At 38.4% G+C, this 21,430-nt stretch overlaps 1 protein-coding gene across 5 annotated transcripts in view; it reads right to left on the bottom strand.

Moving 5' to 3' along the window:
• Positions 1-1,779: 1,779 nt before the first annotated feature.
• The window catches only part of JAM2 (junctional adhesion molecule 2), a 78,013-nt gene continuing 58,362 nt past the window's right edge, over positions 1,780-21,430 (bottom strand). The window contains exons 5-10 of one of the 5 annotated variants that reach the window (XM_032629320.1): positions 21,055-21,257; positions 14,133-14,232; positions 9,822-9,929; positions 8,048-8,060; positions 5,272-5,314; positions 1,780-3,780 (exon numbers count right to left, since the gene is read on the bottom strand). In XM_032629320.1, coding sequence (XP_032485211.1) covers positions 3,748-3,780; positions 5,272-5,314; positions 8,048-8,060; positions 9,822-9,929; positions 14,133-14,232; positions 21,055-21,257 — 500 coding nt within the window. In that variant the 3' untranslated portion in view covers positions 1,780-3,747. Of the gene's footprint in view, positions 3,781-5,271; positions 5,315-8,047; positions 8,064-8,123; positions 8,251-9,821; positions 9,930-14,132; positions 14,233-21,054; positions 21,258-21,430 lie in introns of those variants that run through there. The other 4 variants (XM_032629322.1, XM_032629319.1, XM_032629321.1 and 1 more) reach the window with 4 other exon arrangements.

Below are 21,430 nucleotides of genomic sequence, written 5' to 3'. Positions count from 1 at the left end.
AAAGAGTGAAAGGTTTTCAGCAAGGGGATGGGAGAAAAGGGAGAAGGGAGTTGACTGTTCAAGAGAGTAATCTGGCAGTAACTGTTAGACTAATGGGGTGTGTGAGGGGGAGACTAAAGGGCAAAGGAGCCTTCAGGATGGGAGAGATTAAAAGTGCTACCAAGTGTATGTATGTCCATGCCACTCTCTCACTTTGTCCCAGCTTACCCTTCCCCTTCCCTATATCCTCAAGTCCATTCTCTAGTAGGTTTGTGTCTTTATTCCTGTCTTACCCCTAGGTTATTCATGACTTTTTTTTTTCTTAGATTCCATATATATGTGTTAGCATACGGTATTTGTTTTTCTCTTTCTGACTTACTTCACTCTGTATGACAGACTCTAGGTCCATCTGCCTCACTACAAATAACTCAATTTCGTTTCTTTCTATGGCTGAGTAATATTCCATTGTATATATGTGCCACATCTTCTTTCTCCATTCATCTGTTGATGGACACTTAGATTGCTTCCATGTCCTGGCTATTGTAAATAGAGCTGCAATGAACATTGTGGTACATGACTCTTTTTGAATTATGGTTTTCTCAGGGTATATGCCCAGTAGTGGGATTACCAAATGTAAAATAGATAGCTAGTGGGAAGTAGCTGCATAGCACAGGGAGATCAGCGAGGTGGTTTGTGACCACCTAGAAGGGTGGGATAGGGAGGGTGGGAGGGAGGGAGACGCAAGAGGGAAGAGATATGGGAACATACGTATATGTATAACTGATTCACTTTGTTATAAGCAGAAACTAACACACCATTGTAAAACAATTATACTCCAATAAAGATGTTAAAAAAATTAGAAACTAAAAAGTAAAACTAACAAAAGCATTTGTTATTTTATATAAAAACAAATGCTACTAAGAGAGGGGGTACTTGAGGGAGGAAGGTAGCAGAAGACAAAAGATGTGAGATAGTAGCCGGAGATAAAAAGTAGTGACAATCGTGCCAATGAATGATGGAGTCTGTGAATAAATGGGAGGTTGAAAATGGAGATAGGGAGGGTGGTAGTGGTAGAGAATATAATTTAAATGGTGGTTAAATTTAAATCGTGGTTAGTTTCAATCTTGAAAAAAATAAGATTAAAGATTTGGGTATCTGTGGCAAGGGGATGAAATTATCCACCATGGCATTTACCTGGGGTAGGGGCAAAGGGAAGGCAGAAAGTATCACAGGCTGTGAGACTAGGCAGGGTGAAGGGAAGCTGTCCTAGGAGAGAAGAATTTGAGAATTTCAAAGGAAGGAATGTTGGGGGCAGAGAAAGAACATCTTGTGTAAAAACATCCTGCATCAGATAGACCTGGGTCACATAGACACTGCCTCTTCACTTGTCAGCTTTGTAAACTTGGCAGTCACTGACTCAGTTCATCTCAGTTTCCTCATCTGTAAAATGATGACATTGCCCTCTTTATACAATCGTTGAGGTGAATTTGAGATTTTATACAGCCTCAACTCCATCCACCCCCCACTTGCACGACATATATAAAGTGTTGAATAAATAGTTGTGACATTTTACTTTCAGAGCATTTTTTCAGCATTGGAAAGGTTGGCAGGCACCCAGACTGAGAGATGAGATTCTCATCTTAGGCAGCTAAAGCGTTAGCCTTGTAGCTACAGACAGTAAGAGGGACTAGTTTCCTGGGTTTCATTGAATAACAGTAGGTGAATGACTCTTCCCCTGTACCATTAAATGGGACTAAAACATTGAACACGTTCAGCTATTTTTATTAATGTAGACTTTAATCAGACAAAACCACCTGTGAGATGAAGTTTTTTTCAAGGCTGTATTGAAAAACAGTTGTTCCAGATTTAGTTAGGTTAAACCCCCGAGTAAAAATAAATTAAATCTAGTTACAATGATAATAATTAAAACTTGCTATTAAAGATACTAACGCCCTAACCTTTATAAAACACAATTTTACTTCATGAAAACAAAATCAAAATGCTCTAAGAATTATAATGATAGTTTTTTGTTTTTTTTCTTTTCATGCTTCATCACCAAGAGTTGGGAAACTATGCATGTGGACCAGATCCTGTCTGTGCCTGCTGTTTAAGAACACAAACATGACCATTTTAAAAGTATTGTCTGTGGCTGCTTTCATGCTACAATACAATGACATGAAAAATGGCAGAGTTGAGTACAGTACAGGCAGTTATGGCAGGGATCATATGGCCTACATGTCTTAAAATATCTACTACCTGGCCCTTTACGGAAACTGTTGGAAGAGGTCTGGTGAGCATCACTGAATGTCACAGACAAGTGGGGGCAGTGTGACAACAGGCATCTTCCCAGTGACCTGGTGTCCAGGCACATATTCGGCACTTGGTGAGTACTTAATCCAACTGTCTGTCCCGTGAATCCTGGCGGTTTGCTCTGCCTATTGGGCAAAAAGAGTAGACTCCTTTAAAAGCATTTTAACCATGTTCAGAGTTGTCAAAGGTAGTGAGGGACCTTTTCATCTAGATTTGCCTGGAACTGGAAATGCCCTAGCCATATTGTCTTTTCAATAGGAAACGAATAATCAAAATAAGTTCTGGATGATTATGCTTTTAACACAGTCTAATTACTCTCCCTATTACATGGATCATTGGAATTTTCACTTTGTAACACTAGCTGGAGGTCTTTGTGATCTATCAGGTTAGAAACCAGACGATCGGACCCATTTTTCATTTCATTTCTCCTGTGTTTTCTACGTATCAAGCGTAGCACCAGGTGCCAGGAGCCACACTGAGCCGTTTCATCTCATTTTACTTGTCAGGCAACCTGTCCTCCCCTCCATATCCCTGACTTTGCCATAAGCAGGGTTGGAAAACCCCTGGCCGTAACAGCAAGGGACTCGGCCCAATGCAAAATTTCACTGCACGAATTTTAGAGACAGAGAGATGTGAAGTCACCATCACGCAGGGACAAGTATCTGTAGGGTTATGTGTGTTGGTTCCAATGGCGAGTTCTGATGTCAAAGTCACCGATCCTCTTCAAAGGGGTCTTAGGGGAGGGAAATAGCAACAAGCAGCTCTGGGGGTGAAATAAGACACTTGGGTTTGTGTTTAACTCTCAAACTGATGTTTAATGAAATCAACGGCACACACCAGGTGAGTGAGCTCTGGTCATTAGGTATTTTTCTTCATGTTGATTTTGGTTTCAGACATGAAAGTAAACAAAAGGGGCAAATCCTTGGGTGTAAGACCCATCCTGCCACTTCCCTTCTGTGAATATATTAGTGATAAATGAGCAACAGAATAACGATTGTATTGGAGGAAAAGGAGGATTCTGGTAGAAATGAGACCAGAGGTTCCTTTTGCATCTGTCAGAGTATTTTCTGAACCCTCTAAATCAGACTCTTGCACAGAGGGTGCATACAGCTTACATTTTCACGCTCTGTGGATTAATTTCACAACCAGTATGATATATTTTTAGTAACTTACTCTAGAAGTTACGATATTTAACATTTCACAAGCCCCAGAATATTACAAAGTATTTTGACTCCTTTAACTGTCCAGACACAAGAAGCCAGACTGTATTTTAGCTGCTGACAAAACTATTTGTGTAAAATAAAAATTTCAAGTGATGTAGCAGTCATAAAGATTATACTGAAACACCAATTTCACCTCCTCATGTACCCCTTGGCAAATGTAAGACAAAGCAGAGTTTTATAATCTTTTAATAGTGCAACAACTGTGGTTTTGGTGCATCGCAAAGGTGAAATTCTTTTAAATTATAAAGGATTTTGTGTGCTTGAAATCCTAGGAGAAGAAAGAAAAAACAAGTTTAAATATGATGTATTACTTAACATTTAAAGAAATATAGAAATCTTATGAATACAAAGATACATCCACTATGAGAACCTTGCAGGTACAAACCAGCGTATATTTACGCTGGTTAGAATTAATCTACTGAATTAGAACAGGAGAAGTCCTGTTTGCTGGGGGGATGCTACTGGCATCTAGCAGGTAGAGGTCAGGTGGTCCTAAGCATCCTACAACGTACAGGACAAGAAAGAATTATGTGAAATTATAAAAAATTCGTTATATAAGCCTTAGAAGAAATTGTCATTTCTTATATAAATTGTTATATAAGAATTAGGAGAACATGACAGTAGTGCCAATGTTGAGAAACCCTGCTCTGGGGCAGAATTCAAATTGGACACTCTTGCTCTTGGCTGATGAGGGCAACCGAGCAGAAGACAAAGAAAAAGAGCAAAGCTTTTGTTCTTCCGACTCAGTGTCTCTTCCTATTTGGTCAGGTGAGATTATTTTACTCCGCACTCAAAGGAGTATTTTCTATGCAAATATAGAGTTAACATGTTGCTTTTCTGCTAATGAACAACATGCTTTGGTATTGTAAACCACAAAATAAAGTGATTTCCATGATAGATTATGGAGTAGACAATTTTTTAAATTTTTGGCGGAAAAAAAGTCTATGGAACAGTATGTAGGTCTTAAAGGTTAGTGTCTATCAGAGTCACTTAAGTGTTTAAAATACACGCCCCACCCAAGCTCTACTGAAAGGAAATCTAAGCAAATCCCTGCCACAGAGTACTAAGGAATTCAGGGAAGTAGCGCTCCATTTCTCAAGAAAGGGCTTAGACTTCTAAAAACATCGGGAACCTCCCTTCCCTCACTGTATTGCTGAAAAATAGTCCAGAAGGCTGAATAACCATCCAAAGAGCTACAAAATCTGAGCAATGATGGCATTTACTGCTTCAATGTAGTGCTTACAAATGCAAAAGTACACAAGGGTCCAAGCATCTAAATTATGTTCCCTTAACCATCTGAATTAGATAATTCTTGCATCTTTTCAAGGATTTCTGAAATGTTCCTTTCTGCAAAAGCAGAGGATATTCCATATCCCTAAAATTTCCAAGTGCTTTGAATAACCACAGGAGAGCCCTGGAACCACAGATCTTCTGGAAGTGATCTGCTTGGTCAAGCTGACAAGAATCAAGGTACCTGGGTCCCAGCTTGGCTGTTGTAATACTGTGAGAATGTGTGTCCTAATTTCTTCATCTATAAAATGGAGCTGATAATGCCAGATCTAATGATACTAAGGAGGCCAACTAATAATAGAAAACACAATGAGAGAAAATAATGGGATGGTAAAGCCCCACTGCTCTGCAAATGCTGCCTTCCCAGACAGGGGATGGGAGCTAACATTTATTTAGCTCCTTCTAAAGACCAGCGGTAGACACTAGTACAAGGTATATTAAAAGTGAAATATGCTTTAAAAATACTCACATTTTCACTCATTGCAGTGGCTTTAGATGCAGAACTACTCTTCCTGTTTGTGGAACATAAAAGACAGCATTTACTATATTATTGCTTCCAATTCTAAAACATACATCCTCTTTTAGTTAATGTTACCTCCACACATTTTCTCAACAGGAAGATGAACATTTATCTTAGTAAAAAAAGGTACAAAAGCCTCCAGAAATCCTAACTGAATTTCTTATATTTATAGACAATATTCATAGAGAAAACCATGCAACAAAATATCAATATGTGTGAAGCCCTGTGTGTCTACTTGTAGCCTAGGGCTAGATACTAACGACTTTTGCGGAATATGCCAACCAGAGACTTACTAACTTTTAACTCAACTCATTGACATTTACTATTTTGAAAGCTTAATCATTATAATCTCAAATTTCATTTTTTCCATGGAAAGAAAGTTTTATGTGGTGACTACGGTTCCAGTTACCTGTTATGGGCTGAACTGTGTCCCCACCAAACACTCACAGGTTCAAGTCCCAACCTCCCAGTACCTCAGAATGTGACCATATTTAGAGACAGGGTCTTTAAAGAGGTAATTAAATTAAAATGAAGTAATTAGGGTGGGTCCTAATCCAATATGACTGATATCCTTATAAGAACAGGAAATTCAGACATAAACAGGGATGTTTAAACATAAGATCGTGTGAAGACAGGGAGAACACCACCTTTAAGTCAAAGAAAGAGGCCTGGACTTGTAGCCTCCAGAACTATGAGAAAATAAATTTCTGTTGTTTAAGCCTCCAGTTGATGGCACTTTTAAGGCAGCCCTAGCAGACTAATACAACATCCAATTCATTGTCCAACAAATTTTGAGGAGCATGGATTTGACAAACGGAAGGTGTGTCTAGGAATAAAGATATTGCCTCTCTGGGTTAATAGAGACAGTAATAGGGACTGAATGAAAGAATAACCTCCCTCACCCTAGCATTGCCAGCCTTTCTCCATATATAAGATGATGTCTCTTGTCTGTTCATAACCCTCCCTCCAATCACTTTCCATCTTACTCAATAAAAGTGGGAATCCTCACAGTTGCCTGGAGTGCGATGGGGGATTGGCCATACCACCATCAGGCTACCCTGCTTTTCAGAACTCACTCCTGACCTGGCTACTGCTAGTCCTGTTAACTTGGACCTCATCCTGGACTTGCACTGGGATATTATGAGGCTCAGAGACCATCATTGAGGAGCAAGTCTAGGAACAGGAAATCAATGGCATCTTCTTGGTCTTCAAAAGACTTAGGAGATGACAAAGTCTCCGAAGCATGGCAGCTGAGAGTAGAGGGGAACGCCCGTAGAGTCGAGGTTGGGTCTGCCATTTCCATACATACAAGGACAGGCACAAATCAACTGCAAATACACTGGAGACTCTGGTGATCTCGTCCAGATCTCATGTACCAATGACTCCTAAATTTCTAACTCTAGTTAAGATGTTTCCCCAAACTCCAGATTCATATATTCAGTTACTCACTAATTATCTCTACTTGGCAGTATAATAGGCATCTCAAATATTAAAATTTCAAAGCACTCCAGACAGACCTCTCTACCTACCTCCACCACCACTCTCAAACATGCTCCTCCTGAAACCTTTCACACTTCAGTAAATGGTAACTTCATCTTTCCCAGAGCCTTGGAGCCATCTTTGATTTCTCTCTTCTTCTCACAGCCCACATCCAATCAACCAGCAAACTGTTCAAAATATATCCGGAATCCTATCAGTCACTTCTCAACATTTCTGACACCATCACTTTGGGACCAGCCGCCATTTTCTCTACTAACTTAGTTAGTAGTTTCCTAACTGTTCTCCCTGCTTCCTCCACCCTCTGTCACCTTACAGTTTATTCTCAACACAGCAGTCAGCGTGAGCTTCTAAGAATTAAATGAGATGCTACCCCTCTGTTCAAGAACCTCCAATGATGTCCCATCTTACTCAGAACCAAAGCCAAACTCCTCACAACTACCTGGAACAGACTCCATATAATCTGGCCCCCACTACACTATTTGTGTTCACTCATCTCCTCCCTACATTGTTCTCACTCTGTTCCAACCACACCGGTCCCCTTGTTGTTCCTCAGATACTCCAGGCACGCCTAGCTTCGAGATCTTTCCCTTTGTTCTCTCCCCTCTGCTTATCTGCATATCTCACTCCCTCAGAAGTCCCCTCATCAGTGAGGCCCTCTCTAACCACCTATTTACAAGGGCAATCTCCACTCCTCCCCTGTGCATTCTCTGTTCTCTTACCTGCTTTATCTTTCTCCGTAATACTTATCACAATCTGACATACTGTTGCGCTCATGTAATTGTTTACTTTCTGCCTTACTCTACTAGAATGCAAGCTCCATGGGGCAGAGGAGTTTTTTGGTCTATTTTATTCACTGCTCTGTTATCAGTCCCTAGAACAGGGTTGGACATATATTTGGTATTCAATGAAATGTAAAATGACTTTTAGGGAACAATTTATTTGAACATTTTAAATTTAGAAAAACACAGAAAAAGTTTTTCAAGTAGTACTATGGAAATGCCTACAAAGTCAAATTAGTGACTATATTTCTTCTCTAGGTAACTAAACATCGTTGACAAGTTGGCATGAGGCATGAGGTGGGATGTGTTCCTTGATGAATTCGAGTCACCACCCATAGAATTAAACCCACACAAACAACCCAACTTCCCACTTTTGACTTTAAACGGATGACGAACAAAAAAGTAGTTGATATGGGGGAAGGCATGCATTAAGAAAGTATACTTACTGGAAGGAGGTTTCTTCTACAAAAGAACAAGTATATATCATTAATGCAAGAATTAATAGGGTATGATACAGAGTCATATAAAAATGAGTTGGAGCTTAATTCCTTTTTCTCAGTTTTGATTCTCACTTGCTGACATTGTATACCTCCTAAATCAAACGTTGGCAAACTTTTTCTGTAAAGGTCCACATGGCAAATATTTTAGGCTTTGTGGGCAAAGAGGTAAAATCGAGGATATTAAGTAAGTACTTACATAACAAAAGAGAAAACAAATTTTCAAAAATTTTTATCAATGAATTAAAAATATAATAAAGTCTTGTAATACAGGTCTACTAATTAGAAGAATGGAATTCTTTGGAGGGATAACATTTCTCTTATTTGGGGGTTCAATGTTAGGGTTCCCTATTATCAAATAGACTGCAATGTTTATATGTAAAAACCATTATTAGCTCGTGGGCCATAGAAAATCAAGTGGCAGACCAGATTTGGTCCATGGGTCATAGTTTGCCAGCCCCTGTCTGAAATGCAAGTTCAAGAAAATGGTTCTCTTAGATAGATTTTCTGCTAGATGAAAACGGGAGTAACATTCTTAGCTAATGAACTAATAATATTCACGTAAAATCTTTAATTAATTCAGCATTTTAAGAAAAACCGTTTACCAAGTCTTTAATAAAAACACTCAGACAGGTATTCTTTGCAGGTAGAGAGAAAAGACAAGAATTTTGAATGAGCAATCTTATCTGTCTGTACTTCCACTGTTGACCAGCAGGGGGACTCAGCCGGATTACATTACACTGGACTGGATAGGAGCGCCACACAACAGCTACTATTCATTCACAGAGCAGTTATTCTTAATTATAGGGAATATCCTTGAAACCACATTCATGGAAACATTTTACAATACCTATTTATAGGTATTATTAGAAACCCTCTTTACATTTAAGTTTTATTTTGGTATAAGATATTTTTTAAACATAAATTTCGAAATTAATGTTCACTATAAAAACAGCAGGTCTAAAATGTGTTCATGCTATAAATGTATTATCCTTAAAAATTCTACTTTATACACTATTTTTAGTGGACTTGATGGAGTTGTGCAACTTTGAAGGTCTCAGATAATTTTAAAGACTGGAAGTAAAGAAATGCATTAAGAGAATAAAACATTTAAAAATCTCATCCATTTACATCAAACCTATTGTATCACCAAACGCGAGTTCCAACAGACCTAAACTTGAAGAATTAAAAACCTCAGAAGCAACTATAATACAATAGGTTTCTAGTTTTTAATTGAACAATTGTCTTCTAAATACAGTTGTGCTAAATTTGACATTCAACATTCCACTGTTCTATACTGATAAAACATTTCACAGATTTATTCCAATGAAATTTCTTATCATAAAACTAGAAGTTAATTTTCATCTTGAGATATACGATCCCTTACTTAAAATAAAAGGATCTTAAATACATGTACATGTGCTATAAATATCCATCCACATTGCACATCTCTCGGTATCGCTGCGCTATGCCCCTCCCCGGTGCCTCTCACAAATTCTGTGATGATTCCTGGAATGTTGCGATGAGACACCTCTGCCTTTCCTCCCTATATTCGCCAGGGTGCTTCATGACTCACCTTCATGTCATCTTGGACATTTTCTACTGCAGAAAAATTAACGAAAAATATTCTCCAGAGTCTGTTAGAACATCTTAGGAGAAACAGTGTCTCAGAAGAAAACTATATCCACAGGAAGTTGTCTGGCAAAGAGTGAAATTCACTTACTTGAAAAGTAGCCTTTCCTCTGAGCATAGCACACGCCAAGGCCACAGACAGAAATCACTAAGGCCACAACTACTACAGCTGCTATTATGCCACTTACGTTGAGATCATCTGGAATGCAAAATAAACCATGCATGAATTCATGTCAAAAAGATGGACCGATGTAGTTATTAAATCGAAAAAGCTCAAAAAACTCCCCTCGGACTTCCCCGGTGGCGCAGTGGTTAAGAATCCGCCTACCAGTGCGGGGGACACAGGTTCGAGCCCTGGTCCGGGAAGATCCCACATGCCACGGAGCAACTAAGCCACAACTACTAAGCCCACGTGCCACAACTACTGAAGCCCGCGCGCCTAGAGCCCGCGCTCCACAACAAGAGAAGCCACCGCAATGAGAAGCCTGCACACTGCATTGAAGAGTAGCTTCTCCTCGCTGCAACTAGAGAAAGCCCGCGCGCAGCAACGAAGACCCAACACAGCCAAAAATAAATAAATTAATTAAAACAAAACAAATAAAAGCTCCCCTTTGTAGCTATACCATAAATAGAGATAGTTTCATGCTTTTTAAGCCTGTTCCACTAACTCACTTCCACGGATATGGTTCAAAATTGATTGAAAATATTAACAGAGCTAAGTCTTGCAAGAATCTTAAATTTTAAAAAGTTCTATGATCCAGAAATAAAATGTATGGTATTCTCTTGCATGCATTTGGAGATGCAATAATCCATATAATTAAATATCAGATTGGAAGTGAGCTTTGAAATTCAGTGAGTTCAAGTATTCTACTACAACACTCCCCTCAAATTTTCCTTAAAATTCCTCTACATCGTCATCTGGGTCAATTTCACAAATACGGAAAATTCATTCAGCTCCAAAGAAAGCCCATGCCACTGTTGTTCTATAAAACTAAGTATCAGAAACATCTTCTTTCTTGAATTTATATGGGCTTGTGCATGGGTGTGTGTACATACGCACACATAACACACCCACATACATATATGCCATTAAACTGTTATCCCATTAAGTTAAAAATGAATTAAACTTCCCCAGGCTTTTTCCTGTTACTACTAAGTCATCTTTCCTCTAACCCAATATAACTGCATTTTTTGGACCTAACTTTGAAAAATCACTACCATGTTACCAACTTGTGAGGTTTTTCCAGTTACTGATTCTGTTGCCGAAGAATTAGATTATTAACCTTCTGAGGTTAATATTTCTGCAACTGGGAACTGCATCAAAAATACATTCAAGTCATTAATAAAATGATAAACATGACTTTGGGAAAGAACTATTTAACAGGCTATTAGACATATATCTTCATATAACAAAATTTACTAGCATGCTCTGGGTGAGGGATCCAACCATGTGTGAATCCATCTACACATTCAATTTGGGTCACATCTTTCCATCTTGTCCATGAGGATTTCATGAGCCATACTCTTCTGTCATTTAGACACTTCTTATGTATTGATTAATATGCAAATTCCTACACTTTTTAAAGGAACAAAGGGTTCTTTTTTTAAAAGCAAGTATTAATTAACATATGGTTAAATAACTTGGAGAAAATATTAGGTACCAGTTTCTCACTAGTAATTTTAGATATTTTAAAGCAGTGCACATTTTGGGAATGATTTTTTAAGAAATATTATTTGAATGAGTCTGCTTATCGTAAAATTTCCTGGTCTTAATTTTTTTTCTTAATGCCAAGTGTTATTACTTTTTCCAGATGCCTCTGAAATATTAACTGATTTTTTTTTTTTAAAAAGGAAACTGGGTCAATCTTTCAAAAGGCTGAGTAATTTGACTAGAGTAGGAAACCTTAATTATTGCTTGATATAAACTCGGTTCATATTTGCTTGGGTATTGGGAGGTGGAGATTCATCTATTTATTCACTTGGACAAAAAAATAGCAGAGAGGAAAAAAAGAACTACATAATAATCATAATCTAAGGCAAAATTAAATTAATAACTAAATAAAACTGAGAACCAAACTGCCTACAATTTTCTTTGTAATAGTCAATGATTTGACACCTACAAAGGGTTTAACCTAAGGGCTATAATCACCCTTAGATTGAAATTTTCATTGACAAAAAACTGTCCTGTAGTTTGTCAATGAATCTGACATCCATGAAGTATTCAAGCTAAAGGCAAATTCTAAACAAAAAAAACTGTCTTATCCAGTAAGTACTAAGTCATGGTATAAATGTTATTTTATTTTCTTCAAAAAAATAGAAGACAGAAGACTTGTAAGTTAGAGGTAAGTTGTGTTCATCCCATTTGTAATTACTGTGAGATTCTGAGCAAGTAATATGCCCGCCTTATTATGCCTCACTAAAGAGAAAATGTAATAACATGTATGAAAATATTGTGTGTTCTTTCTTAATAAAAATGCCACAATAAAAGGAGGGTATCATTATTCTAAAATAAAAGGAAAGGAACCAAATGCTAAGTGTGAGCAGAATTTTCTGGAGTTGTACAATAAAGCAGCCTGGGAATAATCAGCAAACCCATGATTTACTTTCTTTCTGTACTTCAGAAAGGATTTATTCAGAACAGTAAACAGATCTGGTTTTGGTTACAAGTTGTTGGTGATACTTCACAAAGAAAACTGGAAATGAGACTTCATGAATTATGCATTTCCAAAGATCTGAATTCCAAACCAAGGATGTAAAACATCAAGGGTCAATGGATGAGCTTTAAACAAAGCAATTCTAACTTTTAAGTCAACTTATACCAGAAAGAATAGATATGTGGAAATCATGTTCAAATTAAAGTGATACTACTACCAAAACACAGAAATCTAAAGTTTGTTATGTATTTATTCACTGCATGCTAGGAAAAATTTAACTAGTATGTCAAAACCATGACTTCACCTATATTATTTCTTAAGATAAAAGTAAATTAGGCACTGAAATTAAACATGATCATTTAAAGAAAAAATAAAATGTGATAGTGAATTTTCTAATAACTCCAAAGCGGCATTGAGAGGGATATTTTCTGATAATTTAAGCAAATGCTTATGTTTGACTTTAAATGTCAACACTTGAGTGGGTTGGGTAGATAATATGTGTCCCCGAATTTTTTAAAAAACCCTGAAATTCAAACTTACTTGTGGAAATTAGAGTATACTATTGAATATCTTATACTTTAAGATATCCTGAAGTCTAATAAGATTATATTTTCTTTAAAATATCATGCTAAGAGTTAACTGTACACAGACAATATAAATTACTGCCCACGTATCTGCACAGCTCAAGACGCGCTGAAAAAATGAATTTCTGACCCCACAAAGCTGAGGACAAGCTCCTGAAACCTACGGTGCAGCCCCTTCCAGAGTGACCTTTAATCCTTTGGGTGCCATCTCCAGCTCATCCCTCTCTATTACACAACCATTTTCAAAACACGGCTTTCATACAAGAACGAGTTTAACCAAATTGTTAAAAGTAAAATGAAAAACAATGTTTGCTCTGAAACTCATGTAATCTGAAAAGATAATTGAGCCTGAATTTTACTCGACTCTAAGACACTTATTTTGTGAATATAATATATGGCAGCTATGTTTTATAGCAAACTAGATCCATAACTATATTCAACATGTCTTGGGAGCTCCCTGGTGGCCTAGGACTCGGCGCTTTCACTACTGTGGCCCGGGTTCAGCTCCTGGTTGGGGAATTGAGATCCTGCAAGCCGCGCAGCATGGCCAAAAAAAAAAAAGTCTTTTTGGACAGTCTACTCTGCAATAAGTATAAACATACTATTTCAGGGGTTTGAAACATATTACCAACAATTAAAATAGCCAGTACCTATATAGTGCTCAAAATACACCAGTGCCATTCTAACACTTTTGAATATTAATTATTTTAATCTTCCTAACAACTCTATGAGGACAGCGTATTATAACTTCAATTTTGGGGAGACTGAGGCACGGAGGTTAATTAACTTGCCGAAGAGCCCGTAGTTAATAAGTGGCAGAGCTGGAATTCGAACCCCCATTCTGAATTCTTGACTCTGAGCAACTTACAGGACTCTTAGCTTTTGTTTCAAAGAGGATTGCTCAGATGAGCATATTTTAAAATTAATTATTGGAAAAATTCAAAAATCTATAAAATACAATGATAAATATTCCTGTCTTGTTTGGAAGCTGGATTAAAACAGCATCTTTGCTTTTTGTAATATTATGTCAAACTGATTTTAAACATTCCCTTCCATTTATACTTCAAATCACTCAGATCTTACTTACTCCTTGCTCCTTCCACCCCCAAATATTTGCACATACTAATTTTAAACCATTTGTTCCTCCCAATATTTCGTGCTTACCTACTTGCATTCGTTTCCCAGGACACCTGCGATGTCCAACAGAATTACGGGCTTCGCAGGAATATTCTCCACTGTCCAGTTTTGAAACAGTATTAAATTGCTATTTGTAGAAGAAAAAAATACATATTTACTTAAGCAATAAATCTATCAGTAGACTCCCAAAAGAACTGTGTTCCTTAAATTTATCATTAAGTTCGTCTTTCCTTTTCAGTGACTTAGGACTTTATAAATTTTTTTTTTAATTTTTATTTTATTTTTGGCTGCAGTGGGTCTTCGTTACTGCACGCAGGCTTTCTCTAGTTGAGGCAAGCGGGAGCTACTCTTCTCTGCAGTGCGCAGGCTTCTCATTGCGGTGGCTTCTCTTGTTGCGGAGCATGGGCTCTAGTCGAGTGGGCTCAGTAGCTGTGGCTTGCGGGCTCTAGAGCACAGGCTCACTAGTTGTGGTGCACGGGCTTCGTTGATCTGCGGCACGTGGGATCTTCCCGGACCAGGGATCAAACCCGTGACTCCTGAATTGGCAGGCAGATTCCCAACCACTGTGCCACAGGGAAGTCCCTAGGACTTTATATATTTACAGTGAATTCAGAAATCTGCCATGTCTTCAAGGAGTAATTAGCTAGGCCTCTGTTTAATTTGACAGAGAAAGACTTAAATATATACAGGAAGTGTCATTTTTAGTGTGTGATACTGAAAAAGTAGTACAGTTAGGAAGACAGTGGGCATTTTAAAAAGTTTACAGCACATGGTGTTATTAAGTATTGTAGGTAGTTCTAAGTCCTAGGAAACACCATTTATAAATAAAGGCCTCCTTGGCCTTAAAGTCAGTTTTCTAAGTCACAGTGAGTTCACTGCAGCAGCAAACAATGAACACTTCCTCTAAAGAGCCAGAGTTACTACCAGTAAGTAGCATAGGGCCTAGGAAAGTCTTAATGTCATTTATAGGATTACAACTTCTATCAGTTGTAGAATTTGTGGAAATTATGAAAAGATAAAGTCCAACCAACCCTTGTTCTGTCTACTCTGTGCCAAAGCAACTGAAAGGCAAGACTTTGATGTAACAGGCTTCATAGTAGTTTAGCACCTTGGAGAGTTTCAGGAAGGAAGGAAGGAAAGAGGGAAGGAAGGAAGGAAAGAAAGAAGGAAGGGAGGCAGGCGGGTAGACAGGAGGAAAGAAACAATGGGTAGATAGATGGATAGAAGGAGAGAAGTTGGTTAAGTAGTTAGTAGGAGGGAAGGAATTCAGTGTGTTCTGGACACCTTCAAGAATCCTGCCAGGACCTAAGGAGGGTGAGAGGGGTGCTCAGACCCATTCTTTCAGTATCCTCCTGTCACACCCTCAGTACCACAGTGGTCACTGCTGACTGCATCCAAGAGGGGTCATGAACCTCTAAGGAGCACTTCCTTATTGTCTTATATCCTCATGTAATATATGTGCCTAAAAACAGCCAGGGTTTTGATCTGTTTAAGGCCTTTTCCTCTCTTTTCCCTACCCACTACCCATATACCTCTTCTTTCTGTATCCTTCAACATGGTGCAATAGAAAGCAGTCCCTTGTGTATTCTCACTTTATGGAATCGTCAGTCCCAAGAGCCAGACTCCTTTAAAGATATTCACCATGAACTCAAAGCCAAGGTTATGTATAAACAAAAGTTAGACTAAAACCGAAAATGATCTTCCAGGATATTATAACTGGTGATTAAAAGGAAGCCGTTGTCTTCCATACACTGGAGTCTTTGTTTTGCTCATTTTTCAGAAAATAACCCATGCTGGTTCTGCCCTGGTGCACCCCTTTGACATCACAGATATTTCAAGGGTTGAGCTGAGGAAAGTGAATCTATATCTTTTCAGACTTGGCTTGGGGCTTTTCATCACCTGCTCTGAGAAAACACAAATTTGATTCTTAGAAATGCACAACCTGCCAAGACTGAATCAGGAAGAAATAGAAAATATGAGCAGACCAATCACAAGCACTGAAATTGAAACTGTGATTAAAAACCTTCCAACAAACAAAAGCCCAGGACCAGATGGCTTCACAGGTGAATTCTATCAAACGTTTAGAGAAGAGCTAACACCTATCCTTCTCGAACTCTTCCAAAATATAGCAGAGGGAGGAACACTCCCAAATTCCTTCTACGAGGCCACCATCACCTTGATACCAAAACCAGACAAGGATGTCACAAAGAAAGAAAACTACAGGCCAATATCACTGGTGAACATAGATGCAAAAATCCTCAACAAAATACTAGCAAACAGAATCCAACAGCATATTAAAAGGATCATACACCATGATCAAGTGGGGTTTATTCCAGGAATGCAAGGATTCTTCAATATACGCAAATCTATCAATGTGATAAACCATATTAACAAATTGAAGGAGAAAAACCATATGATCATCTCAATAGATGCAGAGAAAACTTTCAACAAAATTCAACACCCATTTATGATAAAAACTCTCCAGAAAGTAGGCATAGAGGGAACTTTCCTCAACATAATAAAGGCCATATATGACAAGCCCACAGCAAACATCATCCTCAATGGTGAAAAACTGAAAGCATTTCCACTAAGATCAGGAACAAGACAAGGTTGCCCACTCTCACCACTCTTATTCAACATAGTTTTGGAAGTTTTAGCCACAGCAATCAGAGAAGAAAAGGAAATAAAAGGAATCCAAATCGGAAAAGAAGAAGTAAAGCTGTCACTGTTTGCAGATGACATGATACTATACATAGAGAATCCTAAAGATGCTACCAGAAAACTACTAGAGCTAATCAATGAATTTGGTAAAGTAGCAGGATACAAAATTAATGCACAGAAATCTCTGGCATTCCTATATACTAATGATGAAAAATCTGAAAGTGAAATCAAGAAAACACTCCCATTTACCATTGCAACAAAAAGAATAAAATATCTAGGAATAAACCTACCTAAGGAGACGAAAGACCTGTATGCAGAAAATTATAAGACACTGATGAAAGAAATTAAAGATGATACAAATAGATGGAGAGATATACCATGTTCTTGGATGGGAAGAATCAACATTGTGAAAATGACTCTACTACCCAAAGCAATCTACAGATTCAATGCAATCCCTATCAAACTACCACTGGCATTTTTCACAGAACTAGAACAAAAATTTTCGCAATTTGTATGGAAACACAAAAGACCCCGAATAGCCAAAGCAATCTTGAGAACGAAAAAAGGAGCTGGAGGAATCAGGCTCCCTGACTTCAGACTATATTACAAAGCAACAGTAATCAAGACAGTATGGTACTGACACAAAAACAGAAAGATAGATCAGTGGAACAGGATAGAAAGCCCAGAGATAAACCCACGCACATATGGACACCTTATCTTTGATAAAGGAGGCAGGAATGTACAGTGGAGAAAGGACAGCCTCTTCAATAAATGGTGCTGGGAAAACTGGACAGGTACATGTAAAAGTATGAGATTAGATCACTCCCTAACACCATAGACAAAAATAAGCTCAAAATGGATTAAAGACCTAAATGTAAGGCCAGAAACTATCAAACTCTTAGAAGAAAACATAGGAAGAACACTCTATGACATAAATCACAGCAAGATCCTTTCTGACCCACCTCCTAGAGTAATGGAAATAAAAACAAAAATAAACAAATGGGACCTAATGAAACTTCAAAGCTTTTGCACAGCAAAGGAAACCATAACCAAGACCAAAAGACAACCCTCAGAATGGGAGAAAACATTTGCAAATGAAGCAACTGACAAAGGATTAATCTCCAAAATTTACAAGCAGCTCATGCAGCTCAATAACAAAAAAACAAACAACCCCATCCAAAAATGGGCAGAAGACCTAAATAGACATTTCTCCAAAGAAGATATACAGAATGCCAACAAACACATGAAAGAATGCTCAACATCATTAATCATTAGAGAAATGCAAATCAAAACTACAATGAGATATCATCTCACACCAGTCAGAATGGCCATCATCAAAAAATCTAGAAACAATAAATGCTGGAGAGGGTGTGGAGAAAAGGGGACACTCTTGCACTGCTGGTGGGAATGTGAATTGGTTCAGCCACTATGGAGAACAGTATGGAGGTTCCTTAAAAAACTACAAATAGAATTACCATATGACCCAGCAATCCCACTACTTGGCATATACCCTGAGAAAACCAAAATTCAAAAAGAGTCGTGTACCAAAATGTTCATTGCAGCTCTATTTACAATAGCCCGGAGATGGAAACAACCTAAGCGCCCATCATCGGACGAATGGATAAAGAAGATGTGGCACATATACACAATGGAATATTACTCAGCCTTAAAAAGAAATGAAATTGAGCTATTTGTAATGAGATGGATAGACCTAGAGTCTGTCATACAGAGTGAAGTAAGTCAGAAAGAAAAAGACAAATACCGTATGCTAACATATATGGAATTTAAGGGGAAAAAATGTCATGAAGAACCTAAGGGTAAGACAGGAATAAAGACGCAGACCTACTGGAGAACGGACTTGAGGATATGGGGAGGGGGAAGGGTGAGTTTTGACAGGGCGAGAGAGAGTCATGGACATATACACACTAACAAACGTAGTAAGGTAGATAGCTGGGGGGAAGCAGCCGCAAGGCACAGGGATATTAGCTCGGTGCTTTGTGACAGCCTGGAGGGGTGGGATGGGGAGAGTGGGAGGGAGGGAGACGCAAGAGGGAAGACATATGGGAACATATGTATATGTATGGCTGATTCACTTTGTTGTAGAGCAGAAACTGGCACACCATTGTAAAGCAATTGTACCCCAATGAAGATGTTTAAAAAAAAAAAAAAAAAAAAGAAAACACAAATTTGAAAAGTAAATATAACCAAGTGTGACAGCAGGTCTTCTACCCAATTTCTCAGTGTAAAATCACTTGGACCTGCTGACTGAGCCTGCTGACGCTGAAAGGGCCAGAGCATCCCTTCCTTAGGGAGTAGCCACATCAATCCACCGATATGTTTATCTTTCAGTCACTTTATCAATATGCTTTATTACTTACCCAGGATCTAGTTTTTAAATGTTATCATGCACTTGTAGATTGAAGGGATGAAAGGAAATATTATACCTCCTCTAAAAATTTATTAAAATTGTTATTACCATGCCTTTAAGATTCTTTTGATAATGGTTGTGATAGTGACTCTGCCTTGCTGGAAATGCAGCATTTTTAAACTGACATATTACTTTGAATTAAAAAAAAAAAAGCTTCAAATTTAATTGTCTTTTTTTTACCCCCACCTCTACCCTAAAAAGTCAGAGTCAAAAACAGTAAAAATACTTTTATTTGTAAATGTCATTAACTTTAAAGATCTTTTTTACAGATTTCCAACAGGATTCCTTAGAAAGGCTTTTCAATCGATCAGACAATCTGGACTAAATCTAAAGTAATAGATACTCAAGTCACAAAGTCAATTGTTGACGAGCTAGTCATGGAATAGTTTAATGACACAGACATCCTATCATAGGTTGGCAAGAGTCACTATTCTCACACGGCTGGTACTGAGGTCAGGGCATCCCCAAGAGAGTTTTCTATTTAAAAACTTTTTTTTATTAAAGTATAGTTGATTTACAATGTTGTGTTTGTTTCTGGTGTTGTTATACATACATGTATATCTCTATTCCTTTTCAGAATCTTTTCCCTTATGGTTGATTACAAGATATTGAATATAGTTCCCTGCACTATACAGTAGGACCTTCTTGTTTACCTTTTTAAAAAAATATTTATTTATTTATTAATTTTTGGCTGCGTTCGGTCTTCACTGCTGCGCGCAGGCTTTCTCTGGTTGCAGTGAGCGGGGGCTACTCTTTGTTGCGGTGCGCAGGCTTCTCATTGTGGTGGCTTCTCTTGCTGTGGAGCACTGGCTCTAGGCATGCAGGCTTCAGTAGTTGCGGCACGCGGGCTTCAGCAGTTGTGGCTTGCGGGCTCTAGAGTACAGGCTCAGTAGTTGCGGTGCATGGGCTTAGTTGCTCTGCAGCATGTGGGATCTTCCTGGACCAGGGCTCGAACCCGTGTCTCTTGCACTGGCAAGCGGATTCTTACCCACTGCGCCACCAGGGAAGCCCTGTATCACATTTTAGATTCCACAGATAAGTGATGTCATATGATATTTGTCTTTCTCTGTCTGACTTACTTCACTTATTATGATGATCTCTAGGTCCATCCATGTTGCTGCAAATGGCATTATTTCATTCTTTTATATATAAATATAAAAGAATGAAATATATGCGATATATATGTGTGTGTGTATATATATGTGTGTATGTGTGTATATATATATATATATATATATATATATATATATATATACAGAGCACATCTTTTTTATCCTTTCACCTGTCAATGGACATTTTGGTTGCTTCTATGTCTTGGTTACTGTAAACAGTGCTACTATGAACACTGAGGTGCATGTATCTTTTCAAATTAGTTTTCTCTGGATATATGCCTAGGAGTGGGACTGCAGGATCATATGGTAGTTCTATTTTTAGTTTTCTAAGGAACCTCCATACTGTTTTCCATAGTGGCTGCATCAGTTTACATTCCCACCAACAGTGTAGGAGGGTCCCCTTCCCAAGGGAGTTTTCATGCATTTCCCTGGTATTATAAATATGAGACTGCACCTAGTACCTTTCCAGGCCTGATCCATCATCAGGACTCCATCTTGGCCTGCGTCAGGCCCCTGGTGCAGACCTTTTTGTGTCCAACTCCCTAGTTCTCTGTTTTGTCTTCTCCTCTCCTGTGGCAGCCTTTTCCATCACTTCCCTGTATGAGTGCCGCCATCCTTCCTGCTATCCTTTCCTCTCTCTACTTAATGAGCAATGGTATCAGCCCTCTACTCTCCATTATTTTAGTTCTAATATTTTTTTTTTCCAAATGCAAGACAGTTATTAGGCCAATGCTTGAAATGACCTTACCAGAGTTCCAGATTTCGTATTCATTGTGTATGAGCTGTTGGCACTTGGGGAGCCAAGTTTTGGATTCTCTAGCAAACGGATGCCATCCTTAAACCACGTGTATTCAGGAGCCGGGTTGCCTTCTTTGTCTTGACATCGCAACTCCACCACAGTTCCACGCAGTGCAGAACTGGGTACTTCACATGATGGAACTGCCGGAGCCACTGGAGGATGGAAGTCAAATAGCATTGGTTATTTACAAGCTAAATGAAGATTTTATCAGCCAGCTAAAGATGGATTTATTGGACACCTGTGACAGAGACTGGCTACTTGTTCAAGAGACCCACTTCCTTTCCTCACAGGCACACAGCTAGACCACATTTGTCAGCCCCCTTGT

This window comes from Phocoena sinus, chromosome 4, assembly GCF_008692025.1.
Source record: "Phocoena sinus isolate mPhoSin1 chromosome 4, mPhoSin1.pri, whole genome shotgun sequence".
NCBI lineage: Eukaryota > Metazoa > Chordata > Mammalia > Artiodactyla > Phocoenidae > Phocoena > Phocoena sinus.
The sequence above is the reverse complement of the archived record's forward strand: the minus strand, read 5'-3'. Positions and strand labels throughout refer to the sequence as shown.